The 18809-nt window shown below is 47.4% G+C and overlaps 4 protein-coding genes across 5 annotated transcripts; 3 read left to right on the top strand and 1 right to left on the bottom strand.

Annotated features, from left to right (window-relative positions):
- The first annotated feature begins 9 nt into the window (after positions 1-9).
- PPTG_02595 (hypothetical protein) lies at positions 10-698 on the top strand. The gene has a single exon (XM_008893742.1). It carries the CDS (start codon positions 207-209, stop codon positions 597-599), a length of 393 nt encoding a protein of 130 aa, XP_008891990.1. The 5' UTR covers positions 10-206; the 3' UTR covers positions 600-698.
- Positions 699-2724: 2026 nt separating this feature from the next.
- Positions 2725-2961, top strand: PPTG_20951 (hypothetical protein; the record flags this gene model as incomplete). The annotated part of the gene is made up of 1 exon (XM_008894378.1): positions 2725-2961. The coding sequence occupies one exon, from the start codon at positions 2725-2727 to the stop codon at positions 2959-2961; it is 237 nt and encodes a 78-aa protein (XP_008892626.1).
- Positions 2962-3445: 484 nt separating this feature from the next.
- PPTG_02594 (hypothetical protein) lies at positions 3446-5647 on the top strand. The gene has a single exon (XM_008893741.1). It carries the CDS (start codon positions 3824-3826, stop codon positions 5405-5407), a length of 1584 nt encoding a protein of 527 aa, XP_008891989.1. The 5' UTR covers positions 3446-3823; the 3' UTR covers positions 5408-5647.
- PPTG_02593 lies at positions 5602-18779 on the bottom strand (the record flags this gene model as incomplete). Of its 2 annotated transcripts, none has more annotated exons than XM_008893739.1 (3): positions 15838-18779; positions 15647-15772; positions 5602-15576 (listed from the first exon to the last, which is right to left on the bottom strand). In XM_008893739.1, exons 1-3 carry the CDS (start codon positions 18751-18753, stop codon positions 5602-5604), a joined length of 13017 nt encoding a protein of 4338 aa, XP_008891987.1. In that variant the 5' UTR covers positions 18754-18779. The 2 variants fall into 2 exon arrangements, with proteins under 2 accessions (XP_008891987.1, XP_008891988.1); XM_008893740.1 differs by having other exon boundaries at positions 5602-15497; positions 15652-15772.
- Between the last annotated feature and the right edge of the window lie 30 nt (positions 18780-18809).

The raw sequence follows: 18809 nt of genomic DNA, 5'->3' as shown, positions 1-18809 counted from the left end.
TTTGTTTGATGAGACGGTGCCGGCTGGAAATCTGCAGTAGGCAAATGGCAACACATACACGTCTCCACAGTAGCGGGCAAAGAGCTTCGATCGTCAACGCGTGTTGGCAAAAGCGAAAATGCTAAGGGCGTGCTTCCAGTCGGTAACCACAAGTTCTCATTCTGCAATTTGCCTTATCCCGAGTAAGCCACTCCGAAATTTTCACAATGCAGCGCCACGCTCTGCGTCAAATTCACCGCGTCCAGGCCACAGTCAAGTCTGCTGAGACTGCTGCCAAGGCCTCGTCGCTTGTTCTGTCGCGGAACTTCTCGACTCCCTTCTCGACCAAGAAGTCCAACCTGCTGAATAACACTGAGTTTATGCGGCCTGCCAAGAGCAAGGCAGTTGAGGATGGTATCGCCGATATTGACGCTGCTGTGGCTGCTGCACGTGCGGCGATCGATGGACCGTGGCGCACAATGTCTGTGGAGAATCGTGTCAAGCTCGTTTACCGTCTAGCCGAGCTCTTCGAAGATAACATCGACGAGCTCGCTGCGCTCGAGGCTCTTGACACCGGTAAACCATGCTCGGTTGCCGACCTCTATGCTATTGTGCAATGAGGGGAGATTGTTATTAGGAACGTAGTATTTGCAATCATTGAATCCAGTGAGCGCCACTACCAAGTACACGAAGGAAATTTATTTGGACATAGCACTCTTGCTGTTGCTTGGTTTCGTATATGTACCATGGAGACCCAAGCCAGACGAAATCCATATGGCTAAAAGCTTATGCAGTTCGTGGCCACTTCAGCTTCTATTTCGATTACCTGGGAAATTCCGGTGCACCAACTCTTGGTGTAAATGTTACCGTATGATTCTGAACGCTACATGTACTTGAGGCTGCCTAGGTATACTGGAGCCAGCAGGGAGCATGTAAGCTGCCAAAAAAAAGAATACACGCACAGTCAGGTCAGGCTCCATGTAGTACGAATCGTGCTGTCCAATTCATTTGGCAGGATAAAAGGCTGGACGTACCACGCCAACGAAGGTTGTTCGGCATATACTCACTCTAGTGAAGACTCCGCTTTGTAGGGTGTAGAACTAGGTAGACTGCACGGTTGGTTTGCATTTGCGCTGTCACTTATAGCACGACGTGGGCTCGAAAAAAATAATTAGATAGAATTGTTTTGACGGAATAACGGATTATTGGAATTCAACGCTTGAACAAATAATGGATTTATACAAGGATTCTCGAATTAAAAAATACTCTCGTTTTTTTTTGTTTTTTTTTTTGGATAATATGCTCTTTTTTAAAAATTAAATCTGGTAAGACCTAAACAAATCTAGGTATTTAATAAAAATATGGAGCTGCAAATAACCGCTCACAGAAGTAAATCGCATCAAATCTTCCAGAATACACAAAAATAAATATTTTATACTCTTTGACTCTTCATCACACGGAACACCTACTTATTTGTCTTAAATCCCAGTACAGTTATATATTTTTCCGTGCCCTGGCATCACGCACGCACTACTGTACGCTAAGTACGAGGAATTCCTAGCAATAGCAGCAAGTAGAGTTGCGCTCGATCACACCTACGATGATATGCAACAAGAGGCCAACAGTCTATCTGAGACTAAATCGAGACACCATAACCACACGGTAGAATACGAATGCACGTGTAATTTCAAAATATATTTTTTATGTTGCTACTTTTGAAACATTAAATTTAAGGCTAATTGTTATTCAATTAAAACTAAATGATTGATTTTACAACCCAAATGGATAGTAAATTAATGTTTTTATAATGTTTTTATTGTGTTCATGGATTTGCGTTTTCATGGAAATTTGGAGATTGCTGTTTATCAAAAAATATTCTTCATTTTTTTGTTTTATTTTATTTTTGATAAACAATGAAATTACACGATTCTGCAGCTTTTGTTAAAAGAATGAACAGGTCGAAATACAATCCACTCGAACTCAATCCGGAGACTTTGGCTAGTAATACCCGATAAGCTACTGCAATTGTCATTTTACAGATGGCATCAAATCGCATATAATCTTCCTAAGCAATTCCAAAAGCAGTATTGTTTATTGTATTTCAAAATATAATAACAGTGATTTTGTATTTCTATAAGCTTTATACAAGTTAAATGAAATAGCTGTAAAATTATACAGATTTAATTAATTCTCTGTAGACTTCAAGGAAGGCTCGGGAATAGACTATAAAATGCAGCTTCATTCTTGCATTATGCAACACTGCATGCACGTGATGCTGCCCAGCGATACTGGAGCCAGCAGGTTACACGTAAGTTACCCCCCAATAAATACCAGTCAGATCAAGTTAGGTCAAGTTACATGTGTAGTACGAATCGTTGTCGGCGCACCACAACTTCGATCTTTGCCGCCAACGAAGGTTGCTAGGCATACAGTCACTCTAGGAAAAACTCCTTCGCAGGGTGCAGAACTAGGCTTGCTGCACGGTTGGCTTTGCACTTTCACAGCTCAAGTTGCGCTGTGACTTGAAAGCACCTGACAGCAAGTTGCCGTCAGGTGCGACTACAACCGGTATGAATCATACTATGATTGATCCCCGGCACGTGTCAACTTCCGACGGCGAAATTGGCGTTCACTTGTGACGATTTGCACCTTCGTCGCCGGACAGGCCAGACTCGTTCTGCTGGCAGTATTAATATATGTACTTCACGTAAGTAGTGAACCTTGGTTGCTCTCGTGCGCCGTGACATGCAACAGGTACTATTCGTACATACAGCTCGTGGTCATCCGCAGCGGATTCCGCTGGATGACCACCCGAATCTGGATCTCAGATCATGTCGGCATCGACTCTACAGCACCAAAGAACTTCATCATGAATCCCAGTCACCTTGGTCAAGACCGGGCCGCCTTCAAGAGTACCAACGCTCACTGGCCGCCGCCACGCGCCTTGCGATGCATGTCAGCAACGAGAGCCAGCACCACTGACAGGCTGACAGCGACAGCAGCGACTTCAACGGTAGAGAAGATACTCGAGAGTTGAAGCCAATGCATCGTTGAGGCGGTCACACTGGACGCGAAAGCTGCGAGGTGCCAGGGTCAACACGTTATCGTGTCCAGTCGAAGCGCGTGCCGATGGATTTGCTGCATTAATCTGCGGGTGGACCACCACGCGGTGGTGCCGTTGATAGGAGCGTGGCGGCCACGTGCCTTGCAAGTTTCTACAGCGGCGATTCAAGGCACGCACCATCGGAATTAGAGTCTGCGATGTGGCCACAGCCGTTGCGCCACCAAATGGTGACATCATTCGGTGGAGCAGAAACCGCCGTCGGAGCGATCTGATTGGGGCACTGCGCGTGCCTCCAGAGGCTCTGCCGCGACCTTTCGGTCCCATTGGTCGATTGGATAGAGCAACTTAAAATTTGCCCTGAGACCTGATGTTTTGAGAGGTTGCCTATTAATACAAATCGCTATTCCTAACAACCTGACAACCCGAATTTACCCGTCCAACTCGGTCCCATCCATTCCTCGTCGACGTGCGTCTGCCAAAAAGGCTACGGTGGTCAATAGCCGATCTCAAGGCAACTCCTGGTCGCCGACGTCGGCAAGGCGCGTGGCGGCGGCCAGTCGCCGATTGCAAGCAAGATACAAAACTTCCGCCACCCGGACTTGCCCTCCTCGCACCTGCAAGCGTATCAAGGTCGTGACCACGTCACACTCGTTTGCGCAACATAAGCGTTGACGTCGGTCTCTCCCACCTTCACTTGCACTTTTGCTGCCTACACCACAAAGCAGCACACAGCTCCGGTATATTTGGCGGACCGCTAGCAAGTCAATCCATCGGAATCCTATGACACCCAAGCAAAAGTCTGCGGCCGAGCCGTCGGAGCTCACGCCGCTGGTCTACGATGCCGCTCCGTCCGAGCACGGAGATGGCGGCGGCCTCTCTCCGCCGCGCTCGCCACTGCGTCGCGCCCCAGCCTGGCAATTCTGGCGCACCACGTCGCCTCCGCACCGCTTCTATCTGCTCATCCTCATGAGCTGCATCCCGTTCGGCGGCCACTTCGTTAAGAACGGCATGTCGTCGCTGGAACAGTTGATGCTGGATGACGAGGACTTTCCCATCACCAACACCATGTATGGCGCGCTGCTGTCAGCTGTATCCGTGCCTAACATGTTCCTGCCACTACTGGGCGGCCGCCTAATGGACAAGAGCGGTCACCGCAGTATCCGCTTCTTCCTGGCCTGGATCTGTGTGGGCCAGGCCATTTTCGCGATCGGAATGCAGCTCAAGCTCTACTGGCTGGCGCTTTTCGGCCGCGTCTTCTTCGGCGTGGGCGAAGGCAGCGTCGTGGTCGGCGCACGAGTCTTTATTGCCTCATGGTTTAGGAATAAGGAGCTGACATTCGCTATGGGAGTGAGTGTAGCCATCACCAACGTCTCCAAGATGCTGGCCAAGGCCACAGTCGCCCCCATTGCGCTCTACTTCGGCGGATATGTGCAAGCTCTATGGTACGGCGTGGCCGTGTGTGTTGCTTCAGCTCTCATCGGCGTCCTGGTGTGCCACTACACACTAAATCTCAAGCGTATCGTTAAAAGCCGCGTCATCAGCGAGGAAGCTCTGGACCCAAGCCTCCACTGGCTCAAGGATTACGCCGACAAGAAGCGCCGCAAACATCGCTGGCGCAAGTCCAACTCACAGGCCAAGCAGATCTCGTGCGACAACGTACAGAACTTCTCGCGTATGTTCTGGGTCATCGCGTTGCTGCACGTCAACTTCATCAACGTCTTCCATTTGTTCCAGAACGTCAGTGCTAGCTATCTGTTTCAGCGGTATGACTACTCGATCGTCAAGGCCGGTGTGGTGAGCAGTTTCTCGCATCTTTTCGTGGTGTTCGCGCCATTTATCGGCCTCGCTATCGACCATTTCGGTGGACGTATCCTGCTCATCATCCTGGCCGCTATTTTGTCGGTGTTGGCCTACGTGTTCATGATCTTCACGGAAATCAACCCGATCGTGTCCATGCTGCTGATCTCCATCTGTTTATCATTCACACCGACGGTCTTGATGGCTGCGATCCCCAACTCGGTGAGCCGAAAGAGCTTCGGTACGGCCTTCGGTATTGTGGAGATTACCGACGCTATTGGCGCTACGTTCGGCAATCTGATGGTCGGATACTTACGCGATGAGACGGGCAATTACCGTGCTGTTATGATGATGCTGTTAGGAATGGCAGTTCTGGTGCTGTTCCTCGCTCTGTTCCTGATTTTCGAAGACAGTCGTCATGGTTGGGTGCTCAGTGCTCCCAGTGGACGTTCACGTGCGCTGTCGGTGGACGATGAGGACCCCATGGACAACCCGGCGGTGCTTGAGGCTCGTTACAGTGCGAACGGAGAGACCGACTTACTGTCCCCGGACCGTGCTACTGCGTAGGAGCAGAAGCTCGTTCATTATCACACGCTTGATCTTAGAACTCGGCCACTATTGGTACAAGTGAAATGAAGTGGCCGAAGGTCGTTTCCCCAGCCTTCCAGACACTTGGAAACAACTCAAAACGAGATATTGCCGTTCGTTGCTGTAACATGTATTTAGTTGAAAATAAATCAAAGGAATTTGCTACTAAACTGTTACACGAAAGGGATGTTGGTCATAGCGAGCAGCAGTTTCTGACGCAGCGTGTGTGCGGAGGTGTACGCTGGTAGATGCAGACGACTCGAGTGTAGACCAGTAGATACGACAACGGGGTAGCACGAGTCTGGATGATCTCGACCGTCCGCCAGCGCGTCTGCAAGTTCGAGAACGAAGTTTGAGGAATTGTCGGTGTCTTGTGTCACTTCAACTTGTTTAAAGCTATGTCGTCGTTCCGAGTTTATGAATTGCTCCAACATTCGACGCTCAACTGACGTGAAGGCGTTTACAACTTTCCAGAACAAGTCGTGATGGTTTTGGCGAGAGACTAAGTAAATTGCGTGACGTTCCAGTCTTACGACATAGTTGATATCCAAGTCTGAGAGATGTTCACGAAGACTTGGATTTGTTCCACTCAAGAGCGCTACACATCGACTCGGGATAATGGAGAAAAGACCATCGCGGATGGCACGGACAGCTGCTTCTCGAACGATCGACCGACTTCCTTCGTCTTTATGTCGGCCAGCAGGAGACACAAGCTCTTCCCAGAACGACTTTGAGAGAAATTGCAACGGTAGAAGTAGCTTACTTCGCCACGCAATCCCGAGAATTTGTCCAATGCAGAAGTACCAAAGTAACAATTGAGAGCTTTGCAGTCGAGAATGTGCCAGTGCAGATGAGGAAAACAAGTAGAGGTTGACATCAAGTTGAAGCGACTGACGAGTTTCGCCTAATTTTTGGCCTTGAACGGGTGTAAACAGAGGGAACGAAGGCGACTGGATCTCTCGAACCGCATTTTCAAAGAGATTTAAGTACATTGCAGTCTGCTTGGATGATGGCTGTTGAAGCTGCTCGTCCTCGTCCTCATCTTGCTGTTGATGAAGTTCATGTTTGCCAACTTCTCCAGATTCAGTTGATTGTTTCTCGATTTGAACTTGGAACGTTTGTGATATCGGAATCGCTTCAAATGGCTGCGAAGATGAGCGTCTCCATTGCCGAGATTCTTGTGCGGACAATTGCTTGATCAATTGCGCAAAAACTGACGATTCAGTGGACGTAGGAAGACAGAAGCGCTTCTTTTTCTTCAGTATTGCAGGGCTGCACTCCCAAAATGGAACTTCTCCAGATACAGGGTAATTTATCTTGATCACGGGGAGATCCATGTCCACATTTTCGTTATCATTGGACTCCTGTAAACTATCGAGCGTTCGACTTGTCGTCTTGGTTCTGTCGAGTTCTTCTTCAGTAAGTTTTTCTTTTTGTGACGAGAACAGGAGACGAGCTGCTAGAATAGAAATTTGCGCGAAAGCTGACGGATCATCAAGTGTCCACTGTGGCGAGTTTAGCAGCGCAGCGATGGGTGAGACCTGTAGATACTCCGTGCACACTGTCGGTTCTTCTTTTCTCGAGTTCTTAGACTTAGTGAATCGTTCAGAAATTTCCAAAATTCCCAGTGTTGTTGCAAAAATGTTTCTTGGTATTGCGAGACGCGCAACTTTATAGAGGCATCGGTTGGTATACAATAGCAAACCAATACGAGCGATTGTTTGCTTAGACCTGTCCTCAGCTCCAATACCGTGACCTCTACATAATTTCTCCAAGATTAAGGCCGTTGAAATGTCCTCAATTGTAAGTGATAATGCGCTACTGGAACCCTGTGAGGATGCGATTGCGTCAAGCTCAGCAAGTAACTTTGAGTCAGCTTCCGCAGCAACACCACTTTCACTCCATTCCATTTGTGCGTCGACGAATGACTTCAGAGAAAACTCTTCTTGTTCGGTAGTATCAGCAGATGAATCCTGATGGTCAGCAGCACAATTTGCTTCGCTGGTTTCCAACTCGACCTTATATTTGTGGTGACGATGAACAGGATACTCGTCTGGTGACTCCAACATTTCGCGACAAGTACTCAAACTCCAAGAAGCGAGTTGAGAAGTACAAGATGTTCTGTAAAGAACCGAACTCCCTCCTTCGTCAATTTCGTACCACAATTCATGTCGATACTCACCAAGAACACTGCACTGTCCTTTGGATGTAAACACCGTGTCTCCAAACGCTAACCCGTATTTCTCCGTAGCAGACTTGCTCTTACTGATCGCAATCACTTGACCAAGCGCAGTCTCACGGAATAAAATTTCCTCACGCCTCCAACTGTCAAATTCCTCGAAAGCATTCTCAAAAAAATTTGTAGACGACATATTCATCCCTGTCACGTGACTTTGATACGCCAATACCATCTGCATCGTTTCAATTAGTTCGAGTGTTGACGCATTCTGTGGACGGCCTTCCTTTATAGAGAACAGCGTTGCAGCGGGTGGAGGGATAAGTGTCACCTTGTCGTCTTTGTTGTACATTGAGACTGCTGGGTACCACTTGTAGTTCCCCTCACCGTCCGAGCGATTAGTTCCTGCACGCATATTCGTAGCTGCGATTCCAAGATATTCCCCGTTGCGGCTGAAAGCGAGAGTTTTGGCATTACAGTCCAAAGTGACCTGGATGATGTCGCCTTGCTTGAAAATCTCACCGTACGAGTGCAATTTTGCTTTGTTGTGCCATATCGCCTTGTTGGCGAGGAATCCGTAGCCATAGGCGTCACTGCCAACGTAGTTTTCCATACTAGCGTCTGCGGTGCACACTCCAATGAAGATATTCTTCGAAACGCAGGTATCCAGTCGCACTTGCCACGAATGAATTCCTTCCTCGAATGCGACTGAAGCACGCACAGAGTGCCATTTCTTGTTGACTGTGTTCTTGGCTGTCAAATTCTGATTAAATATCACCAAGTTTTTCCCCAAAGTTTCTCGGTCAAGCTCAAACAGAGGCTCGGGTGGTGTTTGCACCATAACTTCTGTACCCACATCGTTACTACCATCAGCTTTAGACTCATCGGTGGCGCAGGTAGGGTCGTCACTCACGGTTTGAGCAGGATCGAGGCTAATACGGTACTGCGTATCTGGTAACAAATTTCGGATAGTATAAGATCCTTTCGATGGCAGCGCCTTCGATATGTCAAATGGTTTTTCGGAATCAGCACGTGTAACATGAAGAATGATAACCCCACTGTAGTTTTCAGCTTTGTTCTCTGTGGTAGATGTGTCGGTTAAGCTGTCAAAATCTGACGGTGAAGCGACAGAAGCTTGGTCCCATGATATGGTCACATGTGTTGACGAATAATTGCTTACACGAAGACTCAAACTTTGGTTCTCAGACTGACGGATTTTATCTTGATTAAGTGTAACATTGGCGGCTGAGTGCACCAGGAGAGCAAACAATGCGTTCGTGACATCAGAGTAAAACACCCTGCTGTGCATCTCACGCCGACATCGTAATGTGAACAATTCCATCAGATTTGTCAGGTGGGTAGAAGCAAGAAACTCCGACGAATTGTCACGTGCTCGAATCACGTACAGAATTCTCGTCATCAGTCGAAAAGCCACGTATTTCCACGCCTTCAATGTCGTTGACGAACTAGAAGCGATGGACACTAACTTCTCCGCAAACGCACTATTAGAAAATAGAGGAGCAACAAAGTCCGAGTTCTGAGCTTCATCCTTCACTTCCGATACGGCCCAGGCTGGAGCCTCGACAAATCCTATCACCGCTCCAGATACCCACGCGAACCACGCGGCGTCTGCCTGAATACTCCTTGTATCACTCACACTCTTACTGCTTTGTTTATTTCGAGTCAAACTCAGTCCACGATCACACTGGCTCAACATTTCCTGGTAAAAGAATCTGAGAAATGGAGAGCATTCCCCCGTCGGGCTTTCAACTGACAAAGTCCCTTCGTATCTCAAAAGTGCTGCTACAGCTTTCTGTAGTCGAAGAGATTGCTCTGACTCAAAGTTTGCAGAGATAAAATCCAGTTCAAAGACTGTATCCATCGTATCGAGGCCAATTCCAATCTTTAAGAAATGACGAAGACGAGCTGAAGTCTCCTCGGTTGAAATTAATGGTTGAACCATTCGGTAAACCGCTTCTTGTCCCTCTTTCTTCAAAGCTAGCAGCAAAAGTGACGTGAAGGCTTGTCGACTGTATGCAACGAACACCGTTGTATCGACGACAATACTGAGAGGAAGAAGATCATCCACTCCACGCTTGTTCCCTTCGGATATTGTGCCTACATCACTCAACGTCTGAAGACCAATTTGTCTTTGTCTGTAAAGATCTGATTGAAAGGCCTCGCTGGTGATATCATCGCTTTGCTGATCGTCTTTATCTGCCTCAATGAAAGCGTTGATTCCTGCCGATGTAATGCCAAGATTTCCTGCTAGCAAAGAACGGGATGAACGAAATGCTGGAATGTTAAGGATTTTATCGTCCAGCGCACTACTTGACAAAATTTCTCCAGCTTCAGTTGCAAAATCATCAGTAGAATGGCTAACAGCAAGATTTGGTAAGTGAATCATCCCGTCGTTAAAACCAGACGTCGCCGGCAATCTAGATGCTACATCCGGTCCAATTTCCTTTTCCATTTGCTCCAATATCCAAGCAACCGCACCTGTTTCATCCATTGGCATACGCGACTCGGTAGCATATCGAGTTGCCCATTCGAGAGGGAAACCAAGACCCGTTAAGCCTTCGATCAAATCGCGACGGCGGTGGCCACTTTCCTCGTCATTTTGGTCGGCTGTGCGTGTCTCGCGTCCATCTCGTGACCCCAAGTCAAGCGTTCTTCTAAAACTAGATAAGCTATCTGAGCCTTCCAGTGTGATTTCACCTTCATCGGTGTCACTACTACTGTTACTCCAGTCTGATGTATCATTTTCTTTGACTTCTTCCTTTCCAGAGTTATCGACGTTCGCGGTACCAAGTGCCGCGATAATGGGTCGTACACGAGTCTGGTCATCATTATCAAGCACCGGCAAGTACTTGAAGCCACCGACACTCGTGCTTTCGCTAGAAGACGCAACATTTAGTGTACCAAAGTGAAATTCCGCAGATTGCTGGACATTCAACGAGGCTGCTGGACACATTCGAGAGCTGGAGGTGATGGGGATTCCTGAAAACGCAACACCCAGGAATTTACCATTAAGAAAATAGCTGAGCTCCATGCGATCTGTATCCAGCAACACTCCCACCACGTCATCTGTTTTCCATTGCTCACCGTAGTCGTAGGAATTTACATTCCACTTCTTGCACCGAAATCCGTCATACGCCCAACTATTCGTATGATCACCCACGCCCTGGCCTTGAAGAGGATCAGCAGTGAAGTCTCCATCCACATAACCAATTTGCATGAGTCCATCGGTGAGTACTACAACTTCAAAGAACCATAAGCCACTGCTCGCAGTAATCGAAGCTTGTGCCAATCTTACGGTGGGAAAATGTTCCAAGGCTGTAACTTTAAATCCATTCAGTTCGACATCACCTCCAACGACCTCCAACGTAAGTTTACTGTCGGATTCACTATTCTGCCACCATGGAAGCAGTGAAATAGAAGAGCGAGTCGCAAATTCCTCCCATAGTCGCCATTGTATTTTTTCCAGATCAGCAAGTGATATAGTCAGCGGAGCATCTCGATGGTGTCTTCCTCCACGTACCACTTCTTTAAAGAAGATACGCAATCGACGAAGTTTCATTGCAATTTTTGCATCAGGACCCAATACTGTCACGACCTGCTCCTTCAAGCTTGAGGACGCAAGCTGTAGTAAATCATCACAAACTGTTGTGTTGTTGAGTAAGAAATCGTGCCATAAACCGCTTGTCGTTGTGATCTTTTCACGAAGTAGAGCAGTCGTCAGAACCCTAAGTACTCGAGCGCGTTGATGGACTACAGTGCAAATGCGTTGATCGATTGCGTTTACAGCAACAATATCGTTGTGGCACTTGGCCAAGATATCTTTTCGGGCTGAGAGCTGAAGAGCATTCCCTGTTTCTTCGCGCATCATAGCAGCGATTAAATCTTGAGTCTTCCGAATGTGATCATCACTGTATTTATCGAAGCGAACGACGGAATCGAAAGGAGAACTGCACGTTTGAATTGCAGAGGACGGGATGGCTGCATTTTGTACAGAAGCGCGATGACTATTCACAACCTGCTCCGAGTATCCAGCGATAGCGCTTACTACAGCCGTCATATCAGCGAGTTGAATACTGCTGCTCTCCTCTGACTCAAGCATCTCGTGTAACCCTCCACCGCTCTGGAAAATGGCACATGGTCTCTCAATAAAACAATCCATACGACTGCCCCACAAAGGAGAACTACAAAGCTTCTGGAAGAGATGCACGGCAGCAGCGAAGCGCATTGAAACTTTCGTGTTCAGAGCTAACTTATCAGTATTTGTTTCGTCATATTGCTGAACATTCTCAGACGAACTGCCACCTCGATATTTTCCATGCAAGATACCACGTTGGTGCATCGTCCGATACAGTGCTTCATTTTGCCTTCGAATGGTTGAATTAGAAGGAAGGTGAGTATTCTCGTTTAACTCGATAAAAAGATCTTCGAGACTCATAGTCGTTTTCTGACGAGGACCGAACAACTTATGGCCTAGAATTTGAATGTCACACTCTGGAGGAGGAGAAGCTCGTGGTAGAACATCCTCAAGAAGATGACAAAGGTATACTTGTGCGAGATTTTGATCGCGGCATGAACTTAGCAGCATGTGGGTAAAGAGTATTATCCAACGATCAGAGGACGGAATTTTGGCAGGTGAACCATCGCGCGAAGTCTCTTCTTCAGCAACAAGTTGACACAACAAACGTAGCACTTTGACACACTGACTTTCTGCTATATACTGCTGCTTCAAGCGAAAGAGAATGGGGCCACTGTGCTGCATCCGGGCAATCTTTTCTTCACTAAGAGCTTCACGTGATAGGACAACATCGTCCAGAACTGCAGTAAATCCATGCATTGGTCTTTTCGGTAGAACTGGTAGTCGTAGCTCCGGGGTGTTGGTCTCCTTTACATATGTCAACGCATCCACATCAGCGATGCCACCCACAGTCATTTGAGTCCATGAAGTTGCTTTCTGAAGAATTTCCAAGCAGAAACTCTTACAGCGATCTCCTGATTGTTGACTATTGTTGAGCGTTGAACATCTAGCACCTATATATGCGTGAAGGTGCTCAGGTCTCTCTTTATCAAAAGCCAAGACAATCTGAGCCCATTTTCCACGTGGAATACGCTCGTCAACAAGAATCGAACGCCACCGTTCGTTCGTATCCTCCTCACATTTCAACGAGAGTCTAATACACACGTGATCGGGATTCATATCACGAATAAACACAACCAACGAACCATCTCTGTCGGTATCGGTTGATTCACTCGTAGCTTGGCTCGTACTAAATGTAATCAGCCGTACCGAGGTGACCTTCGAACCTGAAGGTGAAGATGGCGCAGAGACTTCGTTATTGGAAATTGTTGCGCCCGTATGCTCAACGTGAAGCCAAAACGACACTGTAACACTTGTAGTACCTTCAGACGCTTTGGTATTGACCTTGGGTATTGAGATATCGTACGAGTTCGAGTGAGACAATTGAACTGGGCTCCCAAACTGACAGACTCGAGAGTAGTCATGCTTCTCTGTACTTCCACTGCCTTTCTCCATCTGCTTTATTAACGCACCATAATCTTGTGACGATATATCCAGGGTATCTAAGCGGTTTTTGAGCCCTTCCAGCATTGAAAACAGTCCGTCAGCCATTTGCTCAATGATCTCATCAATACTTGATATGATCACCTTCTTTGGCAACGTCAAGCGTCTACGCGGGGACATGACTGAACTTCGAGGAGTTAATGGTTCTTTGTCATGTAAGCTGGATCCCGCTGAGCGTAACAGTAGACTCGACCGATGCTCAGCGAAATGTTCTGATTTGCTAAGCTGCATAGCAATGGCGCAGAATGCCTCCCACGCCAAGATACTGATGATCTGGGCTGGCGTTTGGTCGAACAAAAGAGCCTTGATAGGGGACATCTTCGTTGATAGTTTGGATTCGTCTTGGGCACTTCCGAACCGCTTGTCATTGTGATTGTCAGTCGCCCTCAGATGTGTGTTAGCATTGATATCACTGTGAACATCCAGCACGTTTGCCTCATCAAGTAGTAACTCAACCAGTGTGCTCATGATCCCAGAATTTGCTATCAAATCAACCACTCTGGGAACACCTCGTTTGGAATCACTTAGCGGCACTGTCCATGCCATTAATGCCATCTTCTTCAGTTCGAATGACGCCTCCTCATTAGACACTACACGTGCTAGTCGAACAAAGAGATTTTCGATAGCTTTGTCGATATGTTTGCCATGCTGACCTATCAGAATTATCCTTTTTATTAAATTCGCACGGTTGGTACCGCATGTAACAGCGACAAATTCATCCAGCAAGCAGCTTTTTGTAGAGGAAGTAGTCAGCTTCCTAAGGAGATCATGCAGTACGCATATCCCCGTTCGTAATAGAGCTGCTTCTTCTTCCTTCATCTCAAGCGAGTGTTGAATAGTGTCCACGTCGTGTATAGTGGTAAGAAATTCCAGCATCTCTACAAGAGAGTCATCAATACATTCCGAAAGGTCTGGATGTTCGACTCCCGCTTCACATCGGAGGATGCGTGGTGTCAGCGCTGGATTAGGCTGCAAGCTCAGTAATAATCGAGATAATTTGATAGCATTTCCTACAGCCTCCGAGTCAAGCGCATTATAAACCCATGACTCCCACTTAGTCCCACTAATAAGAACAGATAGCATTTCCCAAATTTTACCCGTCGGTACTACGGGGTCAATTGCCACAGAATTTTGAGCTGCAGCGTCGTACATTTCGTAAACAGATCGAAGCTCTGAGCTCAGACCTAAATGCCACGACGATATACTCAGAACGAGTAGCAAAACTTTCTGCGCTTCGCTTTTAAATTCCACGACCTGCGAAAGCTTCCCAGCTACCCAATTCCAGAACGATAATCTGTTGCTTGAAAAGTCTGTATCACACAGCTGTAGTAGAAAGCGTTGAGACTCCAAAGCGCTCGATACTACCGAACCAGTCGCAGTGGAGTCTTCCTTACCACCAACAAGTTCGTCTTCCACTTCAAAAACACCCAAACGTTCCCAGTCCAAAATATTGCGAATCGAACTTGACTCATTTGCCCTGATTGTGGGTAGAACGTCTTGGTTTTCTCGGAGAAGCTGGCCTTCCGACAAGACATGCGAGTAGTAATTACCGACTTCGGTATCATCTGACCCCATGTTGACTGTCCTCCATGGATAAAATAGCTCGCAACTCAATTTTCCACAAAGTGTCGCACATGCATCTCCAAGGTCAACGAACCAGTTGCGATTCTGAACAGTAAATCCTAGCTGGCGTGTGGGTGTAGTGGTATCATCGTGCGCTTGGTTACCCGCATCGGTGGCAGTGTGCATTTTCCAGCTTACTTCATCCAACATTTTGAGCATAACGTGAAGATTCGGTAGAATGCGCTCCACCAGCACCAGATTGTCAACAGTTTTCGCATTAGATGTATATTCCCGATTCGGTGTAGGTAGTACAAGTATGGATAAACACTCGATAGCACTGGGCAGCAATGTGTGGAAGAAGCTTCCGTTCAAACGCCACGTGATAATTTCTTCATGCTGGCGACTTGATATGTGAAGCCTTTTCAGCACTGTCAGCGACTCGGCCATCAGTGCATCCATATATTCGAGAAGAGAGTCCAGCATCTGCCGGTTGGTGTTGCTTTGAATTAGTCCTGGATCATTTGAGATATCCGTTTTAGTTACCGCAGATCGATGAACAATACTGAAATAGTGTATCTGCAGCACATGAAGCAGCCGCAAAAAGCAATCGGGCTCGTTCGTAAAGTCGGTAAACGACTCATTGTCGAGATGCTTGATCGCTTCTGCACTGCTCCGTCTTAGCAGCAATATCATCAGTGTTTTGATGTCGAGCATATCCTTGTCGGGGACGCCTTTGTGATCATCATGTAGCACATTTCGCAATAGTCCGTGAGTCGGCAAGCATCTGAATATCTCCGTCATTATTGTATCCTGTTTACGATATAAATCAGTATAAACTCGAACTAAATAATCTTTTTTAGGGATAACAGCATCCACTCACCTTACATAGCTGGCCCGAGAGGATGATCGTTCTCATAGAAACTGGATCAATCTTGCAATCGTCCAGGATCTCCCACAATAATTTACAGCGAGAGGCTGCTGTCGGATAAAACATACCGAACCCCATCTAACAAAACAGTTAATGAGTAACTCATCTTTCAATTGGTAGCCATCGTAACGGTGAATGCCTACCTTCAACGCGCAAGCAGCCTCGTGACTGATAGCACTCCCAATAGCGGATAATTTCTGACCGTCACTCGATCTATGAGCTCCGATATCGAAACGCTCGACACAGTCCTCCTTTTTCAGACCAGCTAGACTGTCCAGCAGCGCGTGAACTCGGCCAAACAAATCCTTCGATAAGGAGAAATGCTCTCTGACATTATCAGCAGATAAGCGGAGCACGTTCAGTGACTTTTTGAGGTTCAATTGCAGAATTCTCAAGCAGGAAAGAGCAAGACCCATTCGTTCTAGGGTTCTCAAACAAGTGCTTCCTGATCCCGCAGCCTTTTCCTTCGATCCCACCAGAGATGTAGCCCATTGGAGAAGATCGAGTAGTGCATTCAGAGACTCATAGCTGGTGTCGACGGCAAACGGGATCAAGGTCGATCTTGGAGCTTTTACGTTTGTCTCCATCACCTTTTGCTCATTACTCTTTTCCACAAGAGTTTCAGATTCCTCTGATATATAATCTGAAGCAAGGCGATCAACATGTCCAGCTATGAACAAAGCTGCGTTACTGACTGAATCAGGAGCATTTAACGGGGTAGTTGGAGAGATTTCTTTTGGAGTCATACCTTCAGCAACGCTCAAGACCCAATTAGCCCCGAACTCATTCCCGGAATTAGCGTTATGTTTCTTGTGTTGACCTGTTCGATGCCGACCATGTTGCAACCTGATTCCATGGTTTGGTACTTCGTTTGACCCTCGTTGTTGTGTTTTAGGGATAGAGGCTGGCTCGTTGTCATCTTCACATTCATATTGTGCGTCACTATCCCGGACCAGAACTAAGTTGTACTTGTCCCCAACTGCTAAGGCTACTGGTTTTAGTCCACATTCACCAAACAGTTCAATCTTCGTAGGGCGTTTCCGGGTTTGACTATCTCCATGACCCAGTCGACCACTATCACCCTGTCCACAAGTCCACAATTCTTGGTCATAAGTCAAGAAAACAGTGTGTTCGCATCCAGCTTTCGCGTCTTTGACGTGCTTACTCTCCATACTGCGCACAAGTGTGGGGATATCGAAGCTTTCTTCATCACCGTGCCCAAGTTTGCCATTTGTGCCAGACCCCCACGTATACACTTTACCACTTGCCGATACCGCAAGTGAATGATCCCACCCACAAGCAACTTTGACGATTTCCTCTCGAGCGTCATCTAAAGTTTGTATCAGAGTAGGTCTGAGTCTACGATCACAGTCACCGTGTCCAAGGACAGGAGGGATACCAGCACGACGACTATCCTTATATCCACAGCCGCAAGAATAGACGCGGCCAGAAGCTGTGCAAAACAGGGTGTGTTCCCAACCACCGGCAGCGTAAGCCACGCTTTCTTCTTCTCCTCCATCTTCGAAGTTTTCAATCTCTTGGATGGTCCATTGATCGTTCGTGTGGCCATGACCACATTGACCCTGATTATTCTTCCCCCACGCATACGCTCGTCCGTCCCAAGACAGACCTAGTGAGTGTGATGCACCACAATAAATGTGCCGAAATCGTATAGGCGCGCTAGTAAAACTTGATTCAGGTTCTCCTTCCACCGCATTGCCTTGTGAAGCAGTAGGGATAGTAACTCTCGCAGGGCTAGAGCGATCATTGGAATCGCCAAGCCCCAAGCGTCCATTAGAGCCATTCCCCCAAGCAAAGAGCTCTCCCGATTCCATCAACGCTAGCGTATGTCCAAGACCACAGGCGAGGTCACGTACTCGTCCTTTTAGCCTCAAAAACTCAATCGTTCGGGGCGCGTATTCTTTCGTTGAGGATCCGTGACCAAGTCGGTATTTGTCACCATTACCCCAGGACATCGCGTCGCCCTTTGCAGTAATAGCGATACTGTGGGTTGAAAGTGAGTCTATCTTGCGAAATAATACGTCTCTGGTTGCCGCAATCATAGTTGGAACGGTTTTGTTTTCAGTGCAGTTTCCTTCCTGACAACTAACGTGCACACACTGGCCATGACCCAGCTTTCCGTGGTCGCCCTTACCGAAACTCATGAGATATCCGGAAGGCTGATCCTCTTCACCATTTGCAACCTGAGGTCGCTCAGCAGAAGCAGATGCTAGCTCATGGAATAGAGGTTGAAGGGGTTCTAAGCGTACTCCACTAAGTTCAGCATCATTCTCCAATAGTAGCTTAATCCCCTTCAGCAAGTAGCTCAGTCTCCCCCACTTCAAACATAACGCCACATACGCCACGATTACAGTAGCGCGATCACTAGCAGATAGACAAACCCTTTCACCACCCACACTATCATTTTTCAATTCCAATAACTCTTCAAACAGTTGAAACAATTGGTAAAATACACTCCAAATGTTCCCCCTATCCTCCAAGTCCACCGGAACGTCATCCGCCAATCCCGGTGACAAGACACACGACGGCATCGTCGTCAAGATACCCGGCAGTTTAGCGGCTATCTGCACCGAAAGACGACTATATGCCGCGAGTTTCGTCGGATCCCGTAGCGATTGGCACGTCCGGAAGAACATTTTGAGCACGACTTGCGTTGGAAGGGGTAATTCTTTAAACGGCACGGGAGTGTTGGTATCCGTAGGATCTGGTCGCTTCAGAGCCCCATTTGGAGGTGAAGTGATGTACAGATCTGCCTCCTTTTCTGCATACAACTTCTCTAGGATGTTCTGAAGCACTAAAAATTTCTTGTTCAGTTGCGGTGTTGGTCCCTTGGCATCCAGCGCCTTCGCTCGCTGCACAATCCGCCAATGCTCCAGCTGCTGACGCTCCTCGTACGAGAGCTCAGACGTGGAACTACAACCGGCAACGTCGCCTATTGGTTTAACCGGCCCAATCTGGTCCAATTGCCGCCGTTGTCCCTGCAGTTCCTCATACCGATCGTTCACATACGCGCCGTCCTGAAGCAGCAGCGCCTCCATTTTCGATCTTCATGAAAGGTCTCCTGGACTAAAAAAAAACTGGACTAAATCACAAT

This window comes from Phytophthora parasitica (genome assembly GCF_000247585.1).
Source record: "Phytophthora parasitica INRA-310 unplaced genomic scaffold supercont2.2, whole genome shotgun sequence".
NCBI classification, from domain to species: Eukaryota; Oomycota; class Peronosporomycetes; order Peronosporales; family Peronosporaceae; genus Phytophthora; species Phytophthora nicotianae.
The sequence above is the reverse complement of the archived record's forward strand: the minus strand, read 5'-3'. Positions and strand labels throughout refer to the sequence as shown.

Coding starts and splice junctions, on each gene's coding strand:
- PPTG_02594 (XM_008893741.1), top strand. CDS start 3,824: ATGACACCCAAGCAAAAGTCTGCGGCCGAGCCGTCGGAGCTCACGCCG.
- PPTG_02595 (XM_008893742.1), top strand. CDS start 207: ATGCAGCGCCACGCTCTGCGTCAAATTCACCGCGTCCAGGCCACAGTC.